The following is a 23,436-nucleotide window of genomic DNA, read 5'->3' as shown; positions in this document are numbered from 1 at the left end:
TGTAAGTAGAATAAATTGCTATTCAGTTACGGAAGGATATAAACTAGAAAGATTCCATATTAGTCCACAAGGGGGCCCCAGGAAACAGCAAGATCCTTGGTAGTCTGTATATAAAAGAAGCTGGCTTTTTAATATAATAGCTAAAAAAATAACTCTTTTATGGTAACTGCAATTTTGGTATCATTTTGTTACAGAGAATTTAGAATGGAAGAATATTTAGATTTACAAAATGAAAAAAGATTAACATTTGGGATATGTAGGGAAATTATCTGAGATATTTTAGTATGGAATGAACATTTATTCTGAATTTATTAACTTTCTTCCAGGTATTTTTTAAAAAATCAACCCTATTCCTTGTCAAAATATATTTCTGTTTAAATCCTGGATTCAGACTGATGCCATTTTGTAGTAATAAAAGTACAGGCTTTATTTTAAATCATATGCAGACTAAAAAGACCAATTATCCCAACAGCACAGATTTAAATGCACATATAGTCCTTGTTTAGCAAGGACTGCCTTATGAAATATGGCTCTCTTTTTTAATTATCTAGAAGAATCCAAGTGGTATAATTTAATTAGTTAACATAATAGTCCTATAAATTTATGGTTTGTATTTAAAATACTTCTTGCATATGTATCTTGGTAATATTTCCATTAGTTGCTAACAACACCATATGCAAATCATATTTTGCCCTATTAACTTGCACCAAATACTTTTGACATCCAGAAATCTTTGTGTCAGGGATGGGTAACCTCAAGACTCCTTTGACTATAATTGGTGGTTTCTGCCATTTTGAGGCAGGAAGTCTGTGGAAAGTGTGGTATAAGGCTTAACACAGCTTAACAAAAACATTTCAAAGCAATTCTGTTAAAAGCATGTATCTGGGAGAGCAAAATTAACCCTCTGTTTATATTTTTATCTTGTCTGCTATGACTAAACTTTATCTTGTCTTCTATGGCTTAGCTTACTATGTTAAATATGTCAGATAGTGACCAAAAAATTATCTATCAGGTAAGAAAGTAAAAAAGTGAGATTCAAACTTCAAAAATCATTAATGTTTAATTATCCTATAGAAAGATATTAGAGTTGCTAAAGTTTCAGCTAGCCTTTATATTTTTATAATTTTTACACACTTTGTAGGATGAACTATGAATATGAGTAGTAATGGCATAATAGTACATAGTGGTTAATATCTGAGTGGCAGTTAGATAAAAGTAACCCGTTCTACTAAAGTTCTAATCAGTGCAGTTGCATTCTGCTGCATTCAAGATTGTATTCATTCTAATAGGCTATTATTAAAGCTATTTTGAATTTTACAAAGATCATGAAAAAAATTACTGCTTAATGTAACTCAGTGGCATCTAAATTTCATAACAAAGCTACATCATTTGGCAAACAATAATACATTTTGCTCAAATATCCAATTCTGTTTCATTCAGTAACAAAGAATGTTGGTGTTTATCTCATTTTATAATCTGAAAATAGTTTTTATGCATGTCTGCCCCATTGTTGGATGAAAAGATCCAGAGCAATGAAGACTCGTTGCCCTAATACCCATTACACTCCTGTAAAGATCAGATATTTGCCATAGGATACTGCTTCAGATAAGGAAGGATAGTCCTAAACTGTAAAAGGGTATAGACATCACTGTAATTATAAGTGTATTCTATTGATGAAACCTATTCAAGATTTTTAAAAACCTTTAAAGATGATATGAATAGCCTAAATAATTTGTGTACAAGTAGTCCTTGACTTATGACCTCAATTGAGCCCAATTTCATTTTAAATATTGGCTAACACATTTATGCAAGTAATAAACTGTTGAAATAATTGGGTTATAAATGAAAAAGAACACATACCTATAGAATGTAATGGAAAGATTGATACATTCTTTTTTTCATATGACTTTATCACTTGCTTGGATCAGCAATATTTTATAATTTCCTATATTATTTATATTTATATAGCATTAACACATTCATTAATCGATAATATAAAATTATCTAGATATATGGTATAATTAATAATATAATTTCTACAAGAATCAGCACAATTATCATACATGCCTATAGGTCAGTGGTGGCGAACCTATGACACGCGTGCCAGAGGCGGCACTCGGAGCCCTCTCTGTGGGCACACGTGCTGTTGCCCCAGCCCTGCCTCTCCCCGCAGCCCCTTCCTCACCAGCAGCCCCCCGGAGGAGAGTCGCCCCAGAGCGCAGCCCATGCAGAGCAGAGTAGCCAAGCACATGGAGCCGGGCAGCTTGTACAAGACTCCACCCTCGCAATCCATTGTGCATGGATGATGCTGCAGGGTGTGAGTGGAGGGCATGGCCGCCATGGCGCTACTGGGCTGCCTAGGCGATCTGCAGCAAGTCATGGAGGCGGTGAGTGGTCCTGCGGACGGGCAGAGCAGGGGCGGAACAGGAGGGGGTGGGGGCAGTGAGCGGGATGGGGCGGAGCAGGGCGGGAGCGGGTTTTGAGCACTCGGTCTCTAAAAGGTTCGCCATCACTGCTATAGGTAATCCTCACTTAATGACTAGTTACTCAGTAACTGTTTGATGTAATAATGGATTCCAAAAAAGTTACTTGCGACTTATCCTTGAAGTTACAACTACCACACCTCTGCTCTGTGGCCATGTAATCACATTTGGGGCACTTGGCAACTGGGTCACACTTATGACCATTTGCAGCATCCCACAGTCATGTGACTGCTATTTGCAATGTTTTTTGCAGTTTTCTGGCAGAAAATGGGAAAAAACACTTATTGGATAAACTGGATTTGGTTAACAACCGCACAGTCAGGTCACCAAACCCAATGGTCAAATATGTTTTTAAAGCCTTACAAAAAGCTAGTAGGATTGGGGCCAATCTTGTTTTCAGGGAATGATGATCCAAAGGACAAGTGGCAAAACAGAAAAGGTTTTCTGCCCAAAGCCCTGCCAGATAAAATTCCTAACAACTGATAACGGAAGCCTGCCATTTCTGCTGATGGGCAGATATAATCAGTGAGAAGCAGGCCATCAAATTATCACTCAGTATGTTGGGAGTTTTTACTAAAATGCAGGGGTGTGTTAGAAGTAGTTTTCAGGTTCTAATGGCAATTGGGACTGGGATTTCTCTCATTAAACAGTGCAGATATAAAGCATGACCTCATCACATAACTGCATCACTTAGTGATGACGGAAATGCATGCTGTCATGGTTGTCATTGTAACCCAGAAACGAACAGATTGTTAAGTGAGAACTTCCATGGCTATGATGTGGAAAAAGGCAGGAATCTCAGTCAATCTGTCTGGCAGATAAGAGGTGTGGGAGGGAAAAGTCCAGGGGGAAAGTTGCCATGGTTGAGCATTAGGGAATATGGGTTGTTGCAGCTTGGGTCTTAAGTGGCAGTCTTCAATGGGGACAGTTTTCAGCAACCTCAGCCTGCTATGGAGGGCCTCTACTCTACAAATACAAATCCTTTATTGTCAAAGTACAACATGCGTACAATGAGATTGGCTGAGCTTCCCTTCGTGCACCCACATCACAACTCATAGTGACAACAAACACACAATCTTATTGCACCATGTGAACTTATTGCACAACGCGCCAGCCCCGCAAGTCTATCATGCATTGAGTTATTTTCCATTCAGGAGTCTGACTGCCCATGGGTAGAAACTGTTCTTCAGCCTGTTGATGCGGCTGGCTATGCTTCTATATCTCCTACCCGATGGTAGGAGAGTAAAGAAGTGCTGACTAGGGTTTGAGTTGTCCCTGAGGATTTTCCTCACTCTTCTAAGGCAGCGGGCCCTAGCAATGGCGTCTAGTGGTATCAGGGGACAGCCCACAATGTTTTGTGCTGTGCTCACCACCCTCTGTAGTATCTTTCTATCAGCGAATGTCAAGCCAGCATACCACACCATAATGCAATGTGAGAGGACGTTTTCTATAGTGGACCGGTAAAAGAAGGTCATCAGTCATTGTTCCACTTTGTTCTCTCTACTCTACTCTACTCCACTCCACTCCACTCCACTCCACTCCACTAACAGCCAATTGGCTGCCTCCAGCCCACCTCTTCCCAGTCCAGTCCAAATGTTGATCATGTAACTGCTGACGGGACATTGCAATAGCCAGAACTTTGAAGATTAGTCATATGTCAATTTTTTCAGTGCTGTCGTAACTTTGAATGTACTGTGGTTAGTGAACATAACTAGAGTACTAACTGTATTATAATTTTTTTCAAAGTATTAAGAAAATAATGAGGAGCAGAAATTTTTGAACACCTTTTTCTTCTATAAAATTAGCAGATACTTAATTATTGTATTTCAGTATTTAACATTTAAATATGTGAACAATTGGATATCCCCACATAAATTTATTCAATTAGCCATAGAATTAGTTCAGCATTTTCTTGGGTTTTATCCCAGGTTTAAAATGGCATCCTGTTAGCTCTTTTACCCAATTTCAATAGTGTTTCTGTGAAGTCAAGCTGTAAACAAACTATCAATCTTATTTTATTGCTACCTCCAGTCTTGAATTGGATCTCAATAACTAAAGATGTAAATGTAAAGATTTTTTTCAAAATATGTGTTAGTCTTGCAAAAAAGCCTATACAACTTGCAACCACAATTGGAACTGGAATTTCAGTTGCTAAAAAGATACATTTATTAAGTAAGGCATCACTTAACCAGCCCTAATTTTATTACCTTTTTTCCATGGCCCTTAAATTAATGTGGTCGTTAAGGGAATCATGTGGCTCACTTAACGTTGTTAAACGAATTTGGATTCCCTTTTGTTCTAACTTTGCTTGTCAGAAGCTGGCTGTGAAGGTCCTAAATCGCAGTCAACTGACTGTTGTAACCATTGTAAATACGAACTGGTTGTGAAGATGCCCAAATTGCAATTATGTGATCATGTGGGTGGTGCGACACTCGTTAACTTCAAAACCAGATCATGTCACTTTTCCAAAGCAGTTGTAACATTGAAACATTGCTAAATGATTGGTCATAGGTCAATAACTTATAAGTCATAACTCTATGTAGTAACATTTGCATTTTTTAATGTGATTATATTTTCCAAAATCATTAAAGAATCATTCAGATGAGGGGAGGAGTGAGAGAAGTCCAGGATAGTTTCACACTTTTCTCTGTATTATCTTAAATGTTAAATAAATCTGTAAACTAATTGTTTCTAAACTGCAGTACATGGTGCATTAGTGAGACATAAAAAGACAATCCCAGATTCAGGCACCAAAATAATTTTGCTGAATGATTGTGATCTCACAACACTGAAAAAGTCACAATGTTTCCCATGATGTTTGATTTTTTTTTGTTCTAAATCTTGCCAAGTTTCATCAAATCTCATTAGACTTAGTGATATTATCACATGATTTGGGCTACTTCGTTTAATACAGTTAAATAAAGTATTCTGGGGGTCATGTTTGATTCAGTGGCTGCAAGCCAAGTATTATCATTTCCCTAATTCTAACATGTTCTGCAATGAGTGGTTTCATAAAAGGTTTGGAAATCACTGCTGTAAAGCATAATCAGAACTGGACCAAAAATTAGCATGTATATTGTGAGCTAAGAATTGGTTATACTGCATTTCTTTAAAAGATCAGTTAAAGTAGATAGAAACTAATGCTGTAGGTCAACATTTGTCTGTGTTATAGCTAGTCCTTAGTTCACATGCCCCTTTTTACAAACACTTCCCCTGAGTATATTTTCAGCAAACTCAGGGGAAGGAAGGAAGAAATCACTCAAATACAAATAGACCATTATTTTTTTGCTGTTTACTCCTGCCAGTTCAGATCTGCATATAACTGCTACATTTCTGATTCAGTCACTTTATACATTAGATCAGAGGTCCCCAACCTTTTGGGCAGCAGGGACCAGTTCCGTGCAGAAAAGTTTTTTTGAGGACTGGAGACTGCGTGGGTTTGTGTGCTGCCTGCATCCCACGGATGGGGCTTCGCTTGTTTCTGCGGACCGGTTGCTGGCATGCCATGGCCCGGTACCGTTGGGGATCCTTGCATTAGATTAATGGGAAATATAACCTACTGTGTATAATCTGTATGATCTACTTGAGCATAACCTTTCAAGATTTATCTGCTAAATATTGTTTTTATTTAGAAATATTTGTAAATAATCTTATTACCCTAGATTTTTATTTACTCAATGTCTTATTTACCAATGTCTTTCCGGAGTAAATATTTATTAAATATAATTAAGAATTGGGTGACTATTGTTAAAAGTTCTTTATCCAAATTTCAATTTTTTAAAACTACATATAATTTATTGATAATTATTATATTAACCTTTCTGCATTTGTTAATTGTATGTAACAATTTATCTTGTTAAAAACTATTCTGCTAATTGGGAAGGTGGGAAGTGAGGAACCAAAAAGGACGGGACATGCCCCCGAAAAGAGATGCTTTGGTAATAGAAGGAACAAAGTAACAAAATGTTTTACTTTTTGGAGATTATATATTTTAATCATTTCCTTTAATGTTGCCATTTGATTGACTGAGACAATTTCTGTACAATATTTTTTATTTATTTCATATCCTGTCTTCATTATTTGTATAAATAACTCAAAGTAGTGAATACACATACAGTAATATATTTTAAATCTGCACTAAGCATTTAGCTTCTGTTGAGCATTTCAAAGATCTATAATACAAAGTCAGAAAACTGAAGTTTTACCATCTGTTTTAATCTGTGTGGCATTTGCTGTTCCTTAATCTGTTAATAAATTATTAACTTATTTTGAAGTCTTTATCAATTAATTCTTTTCAAATCTTTACAGTAATTTTTCTACAAACTTCAGTAATGCAGTTACAGATGTTGATTTGTGTTAATTTCTTAGAGCTTCAACATAGATACAGATCAGCCTGCCTAATGTTCTGCTAAATTTAGTCAGTCACAAGTGTCCAGGGGGAGGGATGGGTAAAGGAACCAATAACAAAATGGGTATTGTAGTCCCATGATGCAAACTCCTCCCTTTTATATTGCGTCACTTGAAATCCATGAGACCCACTGTCAGGATTAATCTTTTAATTACATTAAAAGGATCAAACCTGTAGATTTTAAGAGTAACACATCTTAGCAATTCTGTTTTACTTGTGTTTTAATCTGAATGATTTACTAATTTTTTTCTTTTAAAATATTCAGTTTACTGCATTTTTATTATCATTGTTTATTTTGGAACGCCCTTATTTAAAACTGTATGAGGCTATTTATAATTGACTCTGTGGCAGTGATTAAAGAGGTGTGAATAATAGGTTAGTAAATGTTGACAGCTCCTTGTTTGCTAGTCTGCTGTTAGCACACTTATGATGTTCAAACCTACCTCATTTATTGTAAGACAATATCTGCATTTGGCATCTGCTTACTAATGTTATGTATTCTTGGGAGGTGACTGAGTTTTGAGTTAGTAAATTACTCATAAATCATTCTATATTTGCATTTCAGTATCATACTTCATTTAAGAATTGACAGATAATATTTGTTGATTTATTCAATTTCTATAGCACCCCATCTTAAACAAGTGACTGTGGGCACCCATATTCAATTTAAATTATGTATTTATCAGAAAGATTCTTAGTAAATTTTGTTAATTAAAATATGTTCCAGTATGAAACTAATATTTTTATATCAGAATTGTATCGAAGCACTCAAAACCATAGTAAAAATCCAAATCCATTTTCTAAACAATACATTATTTGTAAGTGATGTCACTGCATATCTACCTATATAGGAAGTAAAATTTTGAATACATGATAGATAAGATAACCTTTATTGTTATTTTTTTACTGTGGGCACAACGGCACACATCAAAAATGAAATTTAGTTGCCTGCTCTCAAGTGAAAGACATACATGACACACACCTAAACATACTATGATCAACATATGTATAGACCCACACCCCTACATATACGTAGCAAATAAATATTAAATACTGTCCATCTTGAATATATAACGGAAGGAGGAAGCTTGAGAGTTCACAAGGTTAATGCTGTATAGAACCTTAGTAAATCTTATGTAGTAAGAGGTAGACTCTGAAAATTATAGAAACTATCATAATTGAGTGCATGTTTTCATTTATTTTGGAGTATACGACAGTGAACCTAATAGGGCTTACTTTTCAGTAAATGAACATCGAATTGCACTGGATAATAATGGAACAAGAAATATTCTGGGGGTTTTTTGACAATTGAAACTGTTATATAAGGCAGCAAAATCATTGAATATATGTTCCAATTACATGAATTTTGAAACAGCTAAGGATTCATCATGTTCTTAGAATTCTCACACATGCTTTTTGGTTATATCTCTGTATCGCTATAAACTTAACAATTGTCACAAAGTGAAGATAGATGCGTCTATGTTAAGGTACAGATTACAAAATCAATATCACAGTTAAGTGGAAATTTTTTCCTGATTGTGCAATATAAGCGATTGCTATTGTTGATTTATTTTTCCTATGTAAAGAACTATCTCTGTACAGCAAAATAAACAGGGAGAAATAGATTTTTTTTCTCTTTAGCTCACGCTAAAATATTTAGACAAATATTTTTAAATGCAAGAGTGCCATTTTTGAGTGGTAAGAGTGGTAAGAATAGACACATGACTAAAATACTACAAAAGATCCATTTACATCTGATCTCTATAGAGAGGTATAATTTTAAATAATGTTGCTCTTATCTTAGAAACTCTGGATTATATTTCTGCACCCTCTCTTTTTTTACAGATATATTGAAACAGAGAAATATGCCTCCCTTCAATGCTTTTTAGCATTGATTGCTACGTAATATTTCTCGCCAGCTCTTTCCCAGGCTATGGTTGTATCTACCTTTTTCCTAAAATAGGAAATGTCTATCCTATCTTTATTGAATATTAAATATGTAACATTTAATTTATGGTCATTGATCAGCCATATATAGAATTGCAAAATACATCAGATATTAAAAGTAAATATTGATTTAGACCATTTATCACAATACAGAAATGCACCACAGCTATTCTAACCTATTTTTATTCTAAGCCAGGACAGTATATAACATTCAAACAGGTCCTTATTTTTTGCCCCAGCAGAGGGGGAGTGCCACTCAAATTTCTGGGATCAATTTTGCAAGTCCCTAAATACACTTTCATTGCAGTTCTAAAATCGGAATTGGGAGTCATAAGGGTAGAGTCTTGGATCTAGATTGCTATTCTTAGCTATTGCCCTCTATCCAGTCATAGAATTTGAAGTCTAGGTATTTATGTACATTTTGTTGACTATGTTCAGGACACTGGGCAGTAAGTAATGCAGGTTCTTTTTGGCACAATAATTGCCATTTCCCAGTCTTTCAGAATCTGAGCCAAATGATCAAGGAAAATAAAAGTTGCTGCCAGTACTGGAGTCTATCAGTTATTGTACAGGTAATCCTCGACTTACAACAGTTCGCTTAGTGACTGTTCGAAGTTACAGCGGCACTTAAAAAGTGACTTATGACCATTTTTCACACTTATGACTGTTGCAGCATCCCCATGGTCACGTGATTTACATTCAGATGCTAGGCAACTGGCCCACATTTATGATGGTTGCAGTGTCCCAGGGTCATGTGATCATCTTTTGCAACCTTCTGACAAGCAAATAGGGAAACTGAATTCATTTAACAACCATCTTACCAATTTAACAACTGCAGTAATTCACTTAACAACAATGGCAAGAAAAGTCATAAAATGGGGCAAATTTCTCACTTAGGAACATACATTTTCAGCTCAATTGTGGTAGTAAGTTCAAGACTACCTATACTTTTTGAATACGTCAGCAGGGACAAAGTCATTACCAAGGGTTTTATTGCTTTTCATCTGCTCTATTAGTTGTCACACCTTTCTTACAAAACCTTTTTGCCATCTTGAAAGTAGGGTACATTGTTAGCTATCTGCTCATTTACCTTCCACCCTCTATCTAAATCAGCTAGCTTTTTATTTTCATTAAATTCATTAAGTTCAAACACATTTTCTAAGCTGGTTAGAATGCAACAATTGAGTGATTACCTTGCTCAAGCATTCTGTCCATTTAGCTCTCCTACCTCTCTTTTCCCTCCTAAATCAACTTGATGAAATTTGTCAATATGGGTGTATGTTTCAGGAAACATAAGAAACAATTAAAAGTAATGGGAGATTATTATTATATAGGATGCTCATTGTTATCTGAAATTAGGCTATTAAATTAAGCACATTTTTTCATACAGTAATACAGTTAAGTGTTCCAAATCCCTGGAATGTAAATTCTTTAGAAAAATTACCTTTGTTGCTCCATTAAAGGTGCTCAAATTTAAGCAGTAGATTAGTTGGGGTAAGCAGAAGGAAAAGGCAGAAAGGTTGGAGGTTCTATTTTTAAATTTGCTTTTTACTGTATGATTACTAATTTTGCAGACACTGATGGAAACTTGTATACAAGGAGCCCAATTTGGCATTGAATTCTTCACCAGTTACAGAAATAAATGCCAAAGAAAATTGGCACCAATATAATTTTCAAAGTTATCACATTGGTAATAAAGATTGACAGACAGTGAAAATGAGCAGACTAACAGCACCAACATTAATATCAACAGATAATCATCGCTGCGTATCTGCAAGATGGGAGGCAATGGAGGTTAGCAGGTAAAGCTGTAAATATTGTTATGCCCAGTTGGCCTTCCTTTTTTCTGGTTTGATATTGCCATTAAAGTAAATGTAATATAGTAAACCCATGAAAATAGATATATTTCATGGATTTACTATATGCAATATAACTAAACCCAATATAACTAGAAGCCAAGTTTCCTGCAAGAGAATTATATTGTATTTTGTTAGAGCCTTCGCAAATAGAGCATTGTTTCTTTTTTTATTCAATCCAGTGATGTTCCAAGAGATAAGTAATAGGGACTTTGTAAAGTTAAATGTCATTAATAGACTATGTGATTTCCTCTTACTAGTTCCTCTTTTGATATCAGGCCCAAGCCTGAAGACAATACAGTGAAGTCTAATTGAGTACATTCTTTATTTGCTTACACCTGTTGTTCAGTTACTATGATGTGTCCGACTCTTCATGACCCTTTGGGTCATAGCATGTCATTGCATACATTTAATGGACAGAAACTTGCCAACTAAAACTATAGCCCTCTACTCTAATACAGGGCTTTTCAACCGGTGGTACGCGTACCACTTGTGGTACATTAATGAGTGGCAGGTGGTACGCAGCCCTGCCTAACCAAGTATAGTGGGGGAGGGAAAGAGCCAGCACAGGCAAGGACTTAGTGAAAGAGTCCTCTGGAGCTGCAAAGGCCCCAGGCTCACTTCTGGCTCACCCTCCCCCATGAGAAAGGAGGGGGGGCGGAGACAGGAGAGCCTATAAAAGGAGGCAGTTTGGGCAGGAGAGGGAGAGAGAGAAAAAGCAGCAGCCTTGGGAGGAGGCAGCGTCAGCTGCACAGGAGGGGGAGGGGGAGGGGAGAGGAGATCAAGCAGGCTAGCCATAAGCCAATCTACAACTGCTGTGGCATCCACCTGTGCTGGCAACAGCAAACAGGCAAGAAATGCAGCGGGAGTCACCCTCCAAGAGGAATGAAAAAAGGCAGCAATGGCTGGAGGTGAGGCACGGAGGAGGGAAGGAGATGGAGAGTGGAAGGATTCTTATGTGCTTTTGTGACTTTGAAGTTCTGGGATTTGTGCAATGAGGGCTTTTTGTTCTTAAGGAGTGTTTGGCAATTTCTATTTGGCTGATGGCTGATGTCTTGTGTTAGCTTCTATTGCTCTGCTGTTGTTAGCTGTAAGTTTTGCTGCAAGGGATTTTGAAATATTTTTCTCCTGAATGGATTTTGCCTGTAGCATTCCTTTACTTATAAATGGAGCCATTTGGGGAGGTTGCCTTAGCCGGCAGCCAGTACTTTCATTTTTTTTCTTCCTTAAGTGCAGGCTGCGCTCCTTACTTTCCTTTCTAACCAGTAGCTAATACTTAAAGGGGAATGTGCCTTTTTAAGCTAGTTCACTCAGCAGCTTGTCTTTTCTGTCTCTGGAGGCCTTTCCTTGTTTGATCAATATATGGAAAAGGGAAAATATGGGGGGGTCAAATTCTTCCTTCAGAAGGAGATGGGAATGAGAAAAAGGGAGGAAGGGAGGGAGGAAAGGAAGTCCCGCCTTAGCACTTGGCCACCAGCAGCTCTGCCATTGACTTTGCTTGTCAAAAGGTTGCAAAAGGGGATCACATGACCTGTGACCATTATAAATATGACTCAGTTGCCAAGCATCCAAATATAAATCATATGACCCTGGGCATGCTGCAATGGTCATAAGTGTGAAAAATGGTCATAAGTCATTTCAGTGCAATTACAACTTTGAACAGGTTTTTTTTTTTTTGGTCATCAAGTTTTTGACACCTTGCTAGGTGGTACTCGAATATTGCCATATCCTAAAAGTGGTACAATCGGTAAAAAGGTTGAAAAGCCCTGCTCTAATAGATATATCCTTGACCTACAGTAGGGTATGGCTACCCTGAATCTCTTCCCCGGTCCCTCATCTATTGGGGGATTGCACAGCCTCTTAATTTGGGCTTCTCTCTGGAATGAACTGTCTCCTCTCTGGTAAAATTCCCTCAAGATTTCCCTCTGCTTCACTGACTGCACATTCCATCACATCTGGTGCTTCCAAATTCTAGTTAAAATAGACCTTAGATGTTGTTGCCTCCCTGATGACTGGGTTACTATAGAAAGATTGTACAAGGGGAGCCTCTTACAATTGGGGTAGTTATAATGCCTGAGTGCAATGATATTGTTCAGAGTTCTGTGTAAGATATACAAATTAAATATTTGATCATATTACAAACAGGGACAAGATCTCTTGCTCCATGACAGAACACATGCTTTGCATGCAATAAGTCATAGGTTCAATCCTGACTATCTCAGTTAAAATGTATAGATAGCAGGAGAAACTTTATCATAGGTCTTGAGAACCTTCATCATGAGAGTTTAATATTCTGTGTTTTGAGACCTCTTAAAAGATAGTGATTAAAATGTAAAAATCCTAAAATTTGTTCAGTAATACAAAGTTTGAGGAAGACAATCTGCTCTAAAACCTATACAATCTAGTTTACAATCAATGATTGTTGGGTTGAAGAACATCTCTAAAGTTAACAACTAAAAAAGCATTGATAACAGGAAGTTTGGTTGGAAGATAAAGTTTGCCCTTCACCAAGAGTTTTTGATGATGTAGCAGGCTTTCTTTTCTATATTATCTTTCCTTTCCTATCAACAAGAAATCTGTCTTAAGGCAGATTAACTATTATTGGCTGACTCAAAGAAACACATTTCCTATGTTATTTTTTATTAGGATCCCATAGCTTGTACTGCTCCACAATACAAATAACCTGGTTAAACAAACTTATTAAAACAATCCACATCACAAGGCACAGTTGTATTACTCTATTTGACAGATGTTATTCAAATAATGATTTGAGAATACTTCTCCCAAATAACTTGTCTTGAGATAATTTATATAGATTATAATAGGAACATCACATTCTGACTGAAATGTTGAAATGGATTGTCTGGTAAATATGACCTTGGTAACTTTGCAGTTCAGCTACACTTCAAGAAGTTGGTGATGAAAAATGTGGCACCTAGATTGCTGACTGATAAAATTACAGGGAAAATATCATTCTTATACTGAAAGATCTGTACTAGTTGCACAATTTAAGGTTCCGGTATTAATGTGTCTATCTAAAAGATTGCCTTTCCTGTTCCAAATCTATCCCATTAAGATGCATTGGAGAGGCCATGAGAAAGCATCTCCATTGTCAGTTCCATATTTTTGGTTCAATTAAAGAGCCTTTTTTGGTCACACTCTAATTGATTAGTAATTGCATTTGATAGCCACTTTGTGAACATTTAGAAAACCTAAAAAGATACGTATTTTTCACCATACAATTTACTATTTGATTTTTTAATAGCATTGATCAGTTTTATCTTTTAATATTTTGTTTTTAAGTTTTTTTTAACCGCCTTGGAATGCTTACCACCATGGAAAGATATGGTGACAAACCTGAAGTAGGTATGACTTTTGCCCTGACTGATCAGATCACATATGTCCATGTCCATGAAGACTGGAGAGATTACTAGGAAGAGGCAAACTCTAGTCTAAACAAACTCTGTTCAGTTAGCATACTGGAGCTGGGAAAGTAGAATTGCTTATTTTGTCTGGTAGTTCAAATTCCAAAGAACAGGAACTTAAGCCTTGATAAACGCTAGGGAGAAAGATGGATTCAACCCTAACTGACAAGGACAAGGTTTGGACCAAGCTGTTTCAACAACTGCTTGAGAAATATGAAAGGAGCTTTGCTCAAGTTTATAAAATAGCAATAATGCCCTTTGTCATATGAAAACTCATCCCTTAAAGGATGATGAGGACATTGAAAGATATTATTTAATAAAAGTATCTGAGCATGAAGATGGCCAAAAGACACGGCCAGAAACATTCATTATTATACCTACAAGGAAAGCACTGAAAATGTGCAATGCCTTTCCACCTACAGATGTGGAAGTTTATGATGTAGTAAAACCTATGATGGCAGAAGTTCAAAGGCTATAGGGTAGTCCTTAATTTGCAACCATAGTAATGAGAATTTCCATTGCTAAGTGACATAGTTGTAAAGCAAGATTTTACCTGATTGTATCACTTAGGAATCACAATCCCAGCACTTCCCATTGCTGTCTTTAACTGAGAAACACAGATTCTTAAGTGAGTACCTACTCCAATCCAGGTCATTCTGGGCTTGGTGTCTCCTAGCCCAGAATAGCTTGGACTGGGGAGGCAAACACCCAGATCCATGTGGCTCTGAATCTGTTTGCCACACTCCAGGAATCCATAGCTGCCCCAGCCCAATCCAAGCCATAGTCAATCTTGCCATCCAGCACTCTGATCCCTGCCACCTTTCATCCCTCCAGGTGACCTTCACTGATGATGAGGTATGCCCAGCCTAGGCATGTGAAACAAAAAAACAAAAGCAGCCCCTCAGTCAGAGTGCAACAAAAATCCCCTTTGCAAAAAGCTTCTGGTTGAGGTGGACTTTGGCCTGCAGGAGGGCTTAGCACCAAAAGGACATAAGTGTGTGTGTGGGGGGGAATTGAAGCGCACCTGCAGTTCTAAGTGGTGGTGGGTTGCCAATGAATTTTAATCATGTGAGATGGGGCACTGCAACAATTGTAACTTCAGGCATGCTGAAGGGACCATGGGGGGGGCACACTGAAATACCCTAACTTTAGTTTATTTTTATTTATCACATTTCTATATTGCTTATCTCATCTAAGTGTCTCTGGGTGGTACAACAAACTTACTGACTGGGTGCCGTAAGTTGAGGACTAATGTACATATGATTCAGGGGAAAGGGGTTATGTGAAAGAACTCGTGTCATTGACTACAATGTGAGGCTCAAATTAGAATGATGGAAAAAATGCTTCCCCAATTGACTAAAAAGTATGTTGCTGCTTGGAAAATTGAAAAGCACAGAATGAGACTTCTGTGTTTGTCAGTCCACCTAGAGATTTGAAGTAGAACTAAAAACAGTCAAATTTTAAAAATCTAGGCTTTCTATAAGGCAAGTAAAATTCTCAAAAATGAAGCAGAATGGCAAAAACGAGGCAGTAAAGATTGCCTGTAATAGCTTGCCACCCAAAAGAGATCTAACCCCACTAATTCAACTCTACAGCAAAATTCCCCTTCAGAAAGAAATTATAACTGTATAGCTCAAAAAACAGAAGAATTTTTGTACTCTGGCAATAGGACTTTATTTAATTCAAAGGCCATCACTAATATTTTTCAAGAAATTAGAGAAGTCCCTCTGGTTAAAGTCTCTAGATTCAAGCCTGAAAGTAAAAGCAAAAAAATCACCAATGGTATTTTTGAAAAATAGCCCTATGAAATAATTATTGGTGTTGACTTGCCAGTTTATGGGCAACTGATTCATAAAAACCCTGCACTGCAAAACAAGAAGAAGGAATAGCTACAATGACCACAAGAGCTGAAGCTGGATCAAGAGAAATAGGAGAAGAAAAAAGCAAAAAAATATTCTGATATTTTGCCCTTCACCCAGACCTAACGCCAGGAATACCACCAAGAAAGGAATTTGCTATTAACAAAGTAAGAGCCAAAGCTAAACTTTTGACACAAAACTGAGATGGTGATATTAAAAGTTTTCAAGAAAAAGGAAAATTGCAAAAGAGCAGTAGTTGAAAAAGAGGATGGCCAAATAGAAAAAAGGGCAGGGATCTTTTACAGAATTTGTAGTGATCGGCATTCTGAAGTTGTTCTACAGTTTTATTGAGATATGTCCAGTAGTGGGATTCAAATATGTGAACAACCGGTTCTCTGTGTAGATGCCGCTTCTGGAAGTCCATTCTGAGCCTGGGCAACAAAAAAATAGCTAACGGTTCTGCCGAAGTGGTGTGAACTGGCTGAATCCCACCAGTGGATATATCCATAAAAATCTATTCTCAGATCACACAGGACAAGATTTTTTTTTTAATGATGCTCAGAGACAGATTCATTGTATGTGAAATCTAAGTGAAAATAAGTAAAAGCATCTATGAAACAAAATATACTCTGTTTTCTAGAATTGCTATGTTTATACCTTTACCAAATACGCCAAAGGATACCAATATGTACTTTTCTCATTATACTATTAATAATTACTAATTACACTAAAGCAATTTCCTGCACACAATCATAGCAAAAGTTATGCCAGTCAGTTTCTTATGTTGCTCAGTAGATTAGGAATATCTAATGAGATTCTCACAAATCAAGCTTCCAGCTTTTCACCTGCTTTCTGAAGAATTTGTGCTCAAATTTTCGAAATATTTATCCTTTATAAAGATAAGATATTGGCTGAGGTATTACAATTGGTTTAAATCAAATTCATTTATATTTAATCAGAATAATGAAGAACTATAAATAAATCATTGCTGGGGAAATCTCACTTTAAAAGTGAAGATGAAACACAATCAAACTGCATTAATGCTGTAGATTTTATGTTTGTTTTTTTAAGTTTTATGATGATATTCACATTTCTGTTCATCTGTAATTTCATACACACACACAGAGAGAAATACCTTTTGTGAGGGAAGCCAGGGTCTCTGCGCAACAATCAGTGGTCCGATGCAGCCAACGTGTGGAAGTGTAAGGAGCTCCTCCATCTCAGCCATGGAAAGCAATGTGCTGTTGGAAAAAGGATAATTAAATAACCCTTATTATTTCTCCAGACTGCAATATTGCATGCTGAAAATCCTGTAGTACTGATTTACGCAATACTACAGAAATACTAAGCTATGCAATTACTTTACACATGAGGTACAATGATCCTTCAACCAGCATATACTTCGTATATGGACAGATAGAACAGTTCATAAAAATCTGGAATAAAAAAGGTCGACCACTTATCAGGAAAACTGATTCTAGGTCTGTACAAGACTTCTACTTCACATTAAATCTTCCTCTAGATATAGACTGAGCTTTACAGATATGTTAAGACCAAAAACTTCTAATAGGGTCTAGTTATTTTTAAAAAAAGATGTGTGGTTCTGAAGAGTAGTTCTGTAGGGTACCATACCAATCAGGTCAAAATGTGTATATTCCTGAACCAAAAGACAGTATTTCAACAAAATGCATATACTGTTATAAAAAGTATTCTTCACTACTTTTAGGGTATACACAATATCTGCTTTATGAAAATGAATTAAGCAACAGGCAAATTACTAGTCACACAAGTAACCATTTCTGAACTGTTGGAATCATGTGTGTTTTTTATGCTATAAAGCTGAGAGCAACTTTGTTCTTGCAATGGTCCATCAACTTGGTCCATAGGAACAAGTTCAGTTTTTTTGGTAATGTTGCTTCCAGTATTTTCTTGGAAGTGATTTCCAGTATCTTCTTCCCAAGACTGAAAATGATTGATTCAAGTTCACACAGCTGACTTTCATGTCTAAAGCAGTTCTAAAACTCCCAGCTGTTAACTTTGGACTAAGTCTTATATAGATGCCATCACATCATTTTAATAATCTGAAAATGGGTTTCTGCACTTCTGATATTTTGTTTTACAACTGTAATTCAAATACATTCTGGCAATATATATAAGACATAAAAGCATTTTAATAAATACAACAAAGCAGTATAATAAATAGCAGGAAGTCTGAGGAATATATTTATAATTAAAGACATTACACATGTTTTACTTGGGTTAGGATATGTAGAGTTCCCTCTGGTAGAATATTACATTTGAGTTTTTGAGGACCAGTTAATTGTTTTATTTGTATTTGCTTGTCTTTGTCTTTGTTTTTGTTTTTCTTTGCATTTTTATTTAATTGTTTTTCTGCACCACCCAGAGTTATGTTGTTCAAATTAGGAGACCATAGAAATGCTTTAAATAAATAAAAAGCTTAGTGTGAGGGTTCTTTGCTTTACAAGGAATGAACATGCCACAGTGTAGCAAATCTATACATAGTACTTTATTGCAACACACTTCTTCCCGACCACAGGCTTTCACTTTGGCTTAGCTTCACCTTTCTAGATTTTGCAAGTTGCTGCTGCCACTTTAATACTAATACTTTAATACTAAGCCTGTTAATAGTCCATTCAAACAAAAGTTTTAAAGTAGCATACAACCTTTGCCTTTTTCCCCCCAACATTCTTGCACCAATTGGGATGAGGTACTGTTTCAGTGTGGTTGTTCCTCCAAGCAAAGCTCCAAATAGGACTGCTGCCAGGATATGCTGGTCACCATAGATTGTTGTCCTGGCAGTTGAATGAAAGTCTTCTTGCCCACTTGTAATCTCTGCCAGATGTTGCTTCCACTCCTCTGTAGGCTGCTTGCTTTTACCTTTCCTACTACACATACCCCTTTTCCCCCCTTAACTTAGCTTTTGCTTTGTAAGCTTAAAGAATGGGTGGAATGAGGCTACCTCTGAACTCAGCAGGTGCTTGCAAACACCAGGGTGTGGCTTAATTAGGCGGCAGCTAGAACATCAGCTTGAATATATGTGAGTGCAGTTGATGGATGGAATAGATGAATGCTTAAGAAAGGGGGGAGCTTCTCTGCCTTACTTCAACTATTTTTAAAAACAGCAAACAGCAACCCAACTTCAATACTTCAAACCAGGCAATTACAAATATTTTGACCCAGTATTTTGATCCAGTATTGAACAGATTGCTATGAAGTTGCCTGTCCAAATTCCTTAAAGAGTACAGTATATTCCATTTGAGGTCCACCACAGAAAAGGCCTTTTACTGTATGCATACATAATGCACTTCTATTGCTGGTTGACTCAAAGCATCCTGGGAGTTGAAGTTTAATAACTGTATGGTTGCTAGATAGTCAGTAATTGTCCACTGCTGCCTGTTAAGTTTCACTTAGCTAACCCTTAGATTGAGTTTTACATTTCTCTACCTCTAGTATCTTTACAAGTGGCCCTCACACAGTCCAAACAGACAAATATCAGACTATAACCAAGCTGCCACTAGGTATGGGATCAGTAAGCAAAATTGTCAAAACTGATAAGAGATAATAGCATCTGTACTATAGTTTGAGATTAATGATATGCTCAGCAGTTTCAAAGAACTAATAAGAACATCTATTCATAGTTTTTCTGTCTTCTCAAAATTCAGCTTCTACAGTTTGTATCCAACTCATTTTCACATCCAGACATTCAACATTTGTATAGCCAATAGTAAAGATAAATAGAGCTAGAAATATTAGTGACAGTTATATCATTGATACCACAGTGGAAATCTTGCCAGTATTTTTTTATGGGGTGTGTGTGATGGCTCAATAGTTAAAGACTCTGAGCTTGCCGTGTTCGAGACCTAAGTGCTATGCAATGGGGTGAGCTCCCATTCTTGCCCACCTAGCAGTTCAAAAGCATGCAAATGTAAGTAGATAAATAGGTACCACTCCAGTTGTAAGATAACAGCATTCCTCACGCCTTTGGCATATAGCCAGGCTAGCTGAGTGTAAGTCCATGTAAAATGTCTTCGTACAATGCTGGCTCCCTTGGCTAAGAAACAGAGATGAGCACTGCACCCTAGAATTGAACATCTGGACAGGGAAACCTTTACCTTTTACTTTATTTGTTTTAATAAAGTAATTGTGATACCAGGTTTAACCTGCATTGTTAAATTGTTCAGAACCTTACTTGTAAGCAGGAGAAAGAGGCTGTTTGTAGTGAGGAAGAGGCGGAGAGATTCAAGTTTTCACTGTCTGGTAGTGATGTGAGTACTTCAGGCGGGTAAAAACAAACTGATGTGGTATTTAAAATTCTGATTATTCTTGCATACGTTTTCATGAATTCACCTCATCAGATAATAATAATAATAATAATAATAATAATAATAATAATAATAATAGTAGTAGTAGTAGTAGTAGTAGTTCATCATCATTTCAACCTTCCCTGGAACTTCCAGTAGATCAGGTTGGGGGACGAGTCCGTCCTTTGGGATATGGTAAAGCCTGTTTACCGACAGGTCAGAGAAGAATTTTTGAAGGTCACAACCTCGTAAGTGGCGAAGACCTCCGTCCAACAAGGTGACCAATTAACAAGAGTCTGTCAGGAAGTTTCTCCTCAGTTCCAGATTGCCTCTCTCCTTGATCAGTTTCCACCCTTTGCTTCTTGTCCTGCCTCCAGGCGCTTTGGAAAATAGCTTGACTCCCTCTTCTTTATGGCAACCCCTGTTTGAATATAATTGCAAGAAAGGAATATGATGTATGTATATGGCTGCTGAGAAGGGGAATAGAGAGGGAGCTGAATGATAAAGGGAAAGATGACAGATGGCGACCTTTATTATTAACACTAAAGTTACGGATTGATACATGTGTTCTTAGAGATGTATAAAAAATTACATGCTGTGATAATAAAAATTGGCTATTGTTTAATCAATAAGAAATGATGTTAAATATTGTAATCTAGTTCAGTTGTTTCCAATGAAATTAGAAACTCAGCTTCCTTTTCTAAAGAAGAATACTTTGAAATCAATTGCAGAATATCCACGGGAATTGAAATATCACTCACTATTTCCAATTGAGAATTGATACCTGTATTTGCTGTTATGTAGACATTGACCAATATATTAGCCAATATAAAATACAGTGGTACCCTGGTACTGATTAATTGGTTCCAAGAGGCACAATGAGTACCAAAAAATGATGAGTACAAAACAATTTTTCCCATAAAGAATAATGTAGTCACCAACATGACAAATTTTAGTTTTTGCTTTGAATGAATACCAGGATAAAATTTTCACATCAAAATGCATTGAGTACCAAATTTTTCAAAATTTTTCAGTTGAGTACCAAGGAACCCCTGTACGGTGGAACATTGCTGAGAGATTGTAGCATAACGTAGAATACATTGGAAAATGAATAGGTGACAGTTTTGATAGAAGAGAATATTTATAGCTGAGGATTGACTTGTATTGTTCTTGGTGGTCTCTGAGCTTAGTAGTTTTCTTGCAGACATTTCATTACCAAACTAACTAATATCATCAGTGCTACCAAGTAGACGTTTCCTTGGTTAGTGATGCAGTCAAATCCCAGGCTTTCGGTGGAGGAGCTGGTGTATTTCTATTACTATTCTATTCTATTACTGTATCGTTTTTAGTCTGGGATGCCTATGTTTACGTTTAACTGCTTGGTAAACTGCCCAGAATGTACTGAGTAGACAGTCATTAAAAAAATAAAAATAAACAAAATCAAACCCTGTAATGATGTTGCCAGACTTGCAAACAAAATTGAGTGTATTTTAGTTTTTCTAGTTGATTAAACAAGTACTATTTCCTGGAGTTCAAGTAGCAAGTTATGAACTTATAAGGAGCATTTATTAATAAAGGACAGATTATAAGAATTTTCCCAAATTCTCTCCAAGAAGATAGCTGGTATGGAGTTATGTCTGAATGAATGTTCTCTTCTATAGACAAAATGACAAAGTTATTTATTTATTTACTGGACCTGTAAGATGTTGAACTACTGTACATTACACATGTAGGAAGATTATACTTTATTTACTTGCCTCAATGAGAATTATAGTATGTTTCTATGTATTTAGAAATGAGGGCTGGATTCGGTACAGTAGTTACACCTTACTATCAGTATTTTTATTAGCAATGAATCATTCCTAAACAACTGTAGATGCATTGATCTTTTCTCCTTGTATCTCTGCAGTTACCAGTTACAATAATGTTGTAGAAACGAATTCAGATTCGGATGATGAAGACAAATTGCACATTGTTGAAGAAGAAAGTGTAGTAGATGGAACAGATTGTGATAATAGTGTGCCAGATGATGATTTGCCAAAAGACCATGCAGTATTACCAGAACAAAATGAAAAAGAAGGAAGTACAAACAGTTGCTGGGAAGATGAAGGTAGGAATCAAGAAATGTATCTCTTCATAAACTTAGAAATAGTATAGTGCAGGTATTTATATCCTAGGAAGGTATAATTATCATTTAATCTTTCAAACTCTTATAGTTTATGTTGATTGCACAAGCTTTCTTTATGGATCTTTTATCATTCAGCTCGATAGTTGTTTCTCAACACACATTCACAAATACTATAATATCAGTAATTAGTAGTGAAAATATAGAACTCACTGAACATGCAAATGTCCTTCCCTTTCCAACTAATACTTCAGTGGCAGGAAAGATGGCAAAATGCAGCCCTTGTGAAGTTTTCTCACTGCATTCTCCCCATTCATAGAATTTCAGTAATCTGTCTTCTATCTGCTACCCAGCTTTCAGCAGTGCAGAAGCCCCATAAGAAGATTAAAAATAGTGCATTTGGGAAGAATTGGCCTTGAAGGTTATTATAATTAGATTTTTTTTAAATCAAATGTTTTAGGTAGGGTTTTTACTCCCAGTAAATTGGTGACTTTCAAGTAGTCACCAATTGCAAAGTTAATGATCTCTTTGAGATAATAGTTTCTTAATCACAGTAGGAACTATATTGGAATAATAAGAAAATTATGCCCTTCAGTCAGATCCTACTAGTGGCTATTCAGAAGTAAGCACTAGTTTCCCTTATCTGTTTAATATCTCAGGAAAACCTTTATATTGGGGAAAAGACTTATTTTGCAGAATGTAAAACACTACAAATGGAATTAGTAACAAGCACCAAAGAAAGAAGGACGCATAATATGTTATCTACCTTTCTCAGAGAGAACTCCCCTCATTTTGTCTCAGTATACATCTTCTTTTTAATTCGGATCTTAAGGGGTCCCAGGGAGGGGGGTGGGACGGTGGACGAGGTAAATTGCCCACCGGGGGATTTTTTCAGACCGACCAAAGGCCAAGGCGATGGGGCTATGGTTCCCGGGATTGGGGGAGGGGAGCATTTGACGGAGGGTAGTACCATCACGACTGTGGTTGGGAGAGGCAGATATGGCGGGGGCA

At 36.6% G+C, this 23,436-nt stretch overlaps 1 protein-coding gene across 4 annotated transcripts in view; it reads left to right on the top strand.

Moving 5' to 3' along the window:
• The window catches only part of ZEB1 (zinc finger E-box binding homeobox 1), an 85,282-nt gene that overhangs the window by 27,185 nt on the left and 34,661 nt on the right, over positions 1 to 23,436 (top strand). For 2 of the 4 annotated variants that reach the window (XM_015810665.1, XM_015810664.1), the window contains exon 2: positions 22,210 to 22,410. The exons of 1 other annotated variant lie outside the window; for it this stretch is intronic. In XM_015810665.1, coding sequence (XP_015666151.1) covers positions 22,210 to 22,410 — 201 coding nt within the window. Of the gene's footprint in view, positions 1 to 22,209; positions 22,411 to 23,436 lie in introns of those variants that run through there. One more of the 4 variants, XM_015810667.1, reaches the window with a different exon arrangement.

Source organism: Protobothrops mucrosquamatus, unplaced genomic scaffold (genome assembly GCF_001527695.2).
Source record: "Protobothrops mucrosquamatus isolate PMUCROS unplaced genomic scaffold, P.Mucros_1.0 scaffold13, whole genome shotgun sequence".
NCBI lineage: Eukaryota > Metazoa > Chordata > Lepidosauria > Squamata > Viperidae > Protobothrops > Protobothrops mucrosquamatus.
Note: the sequence above shows the minus strand (reverse complement) of the source record. Positions and strands in the feature narration are given on the sequence as shown.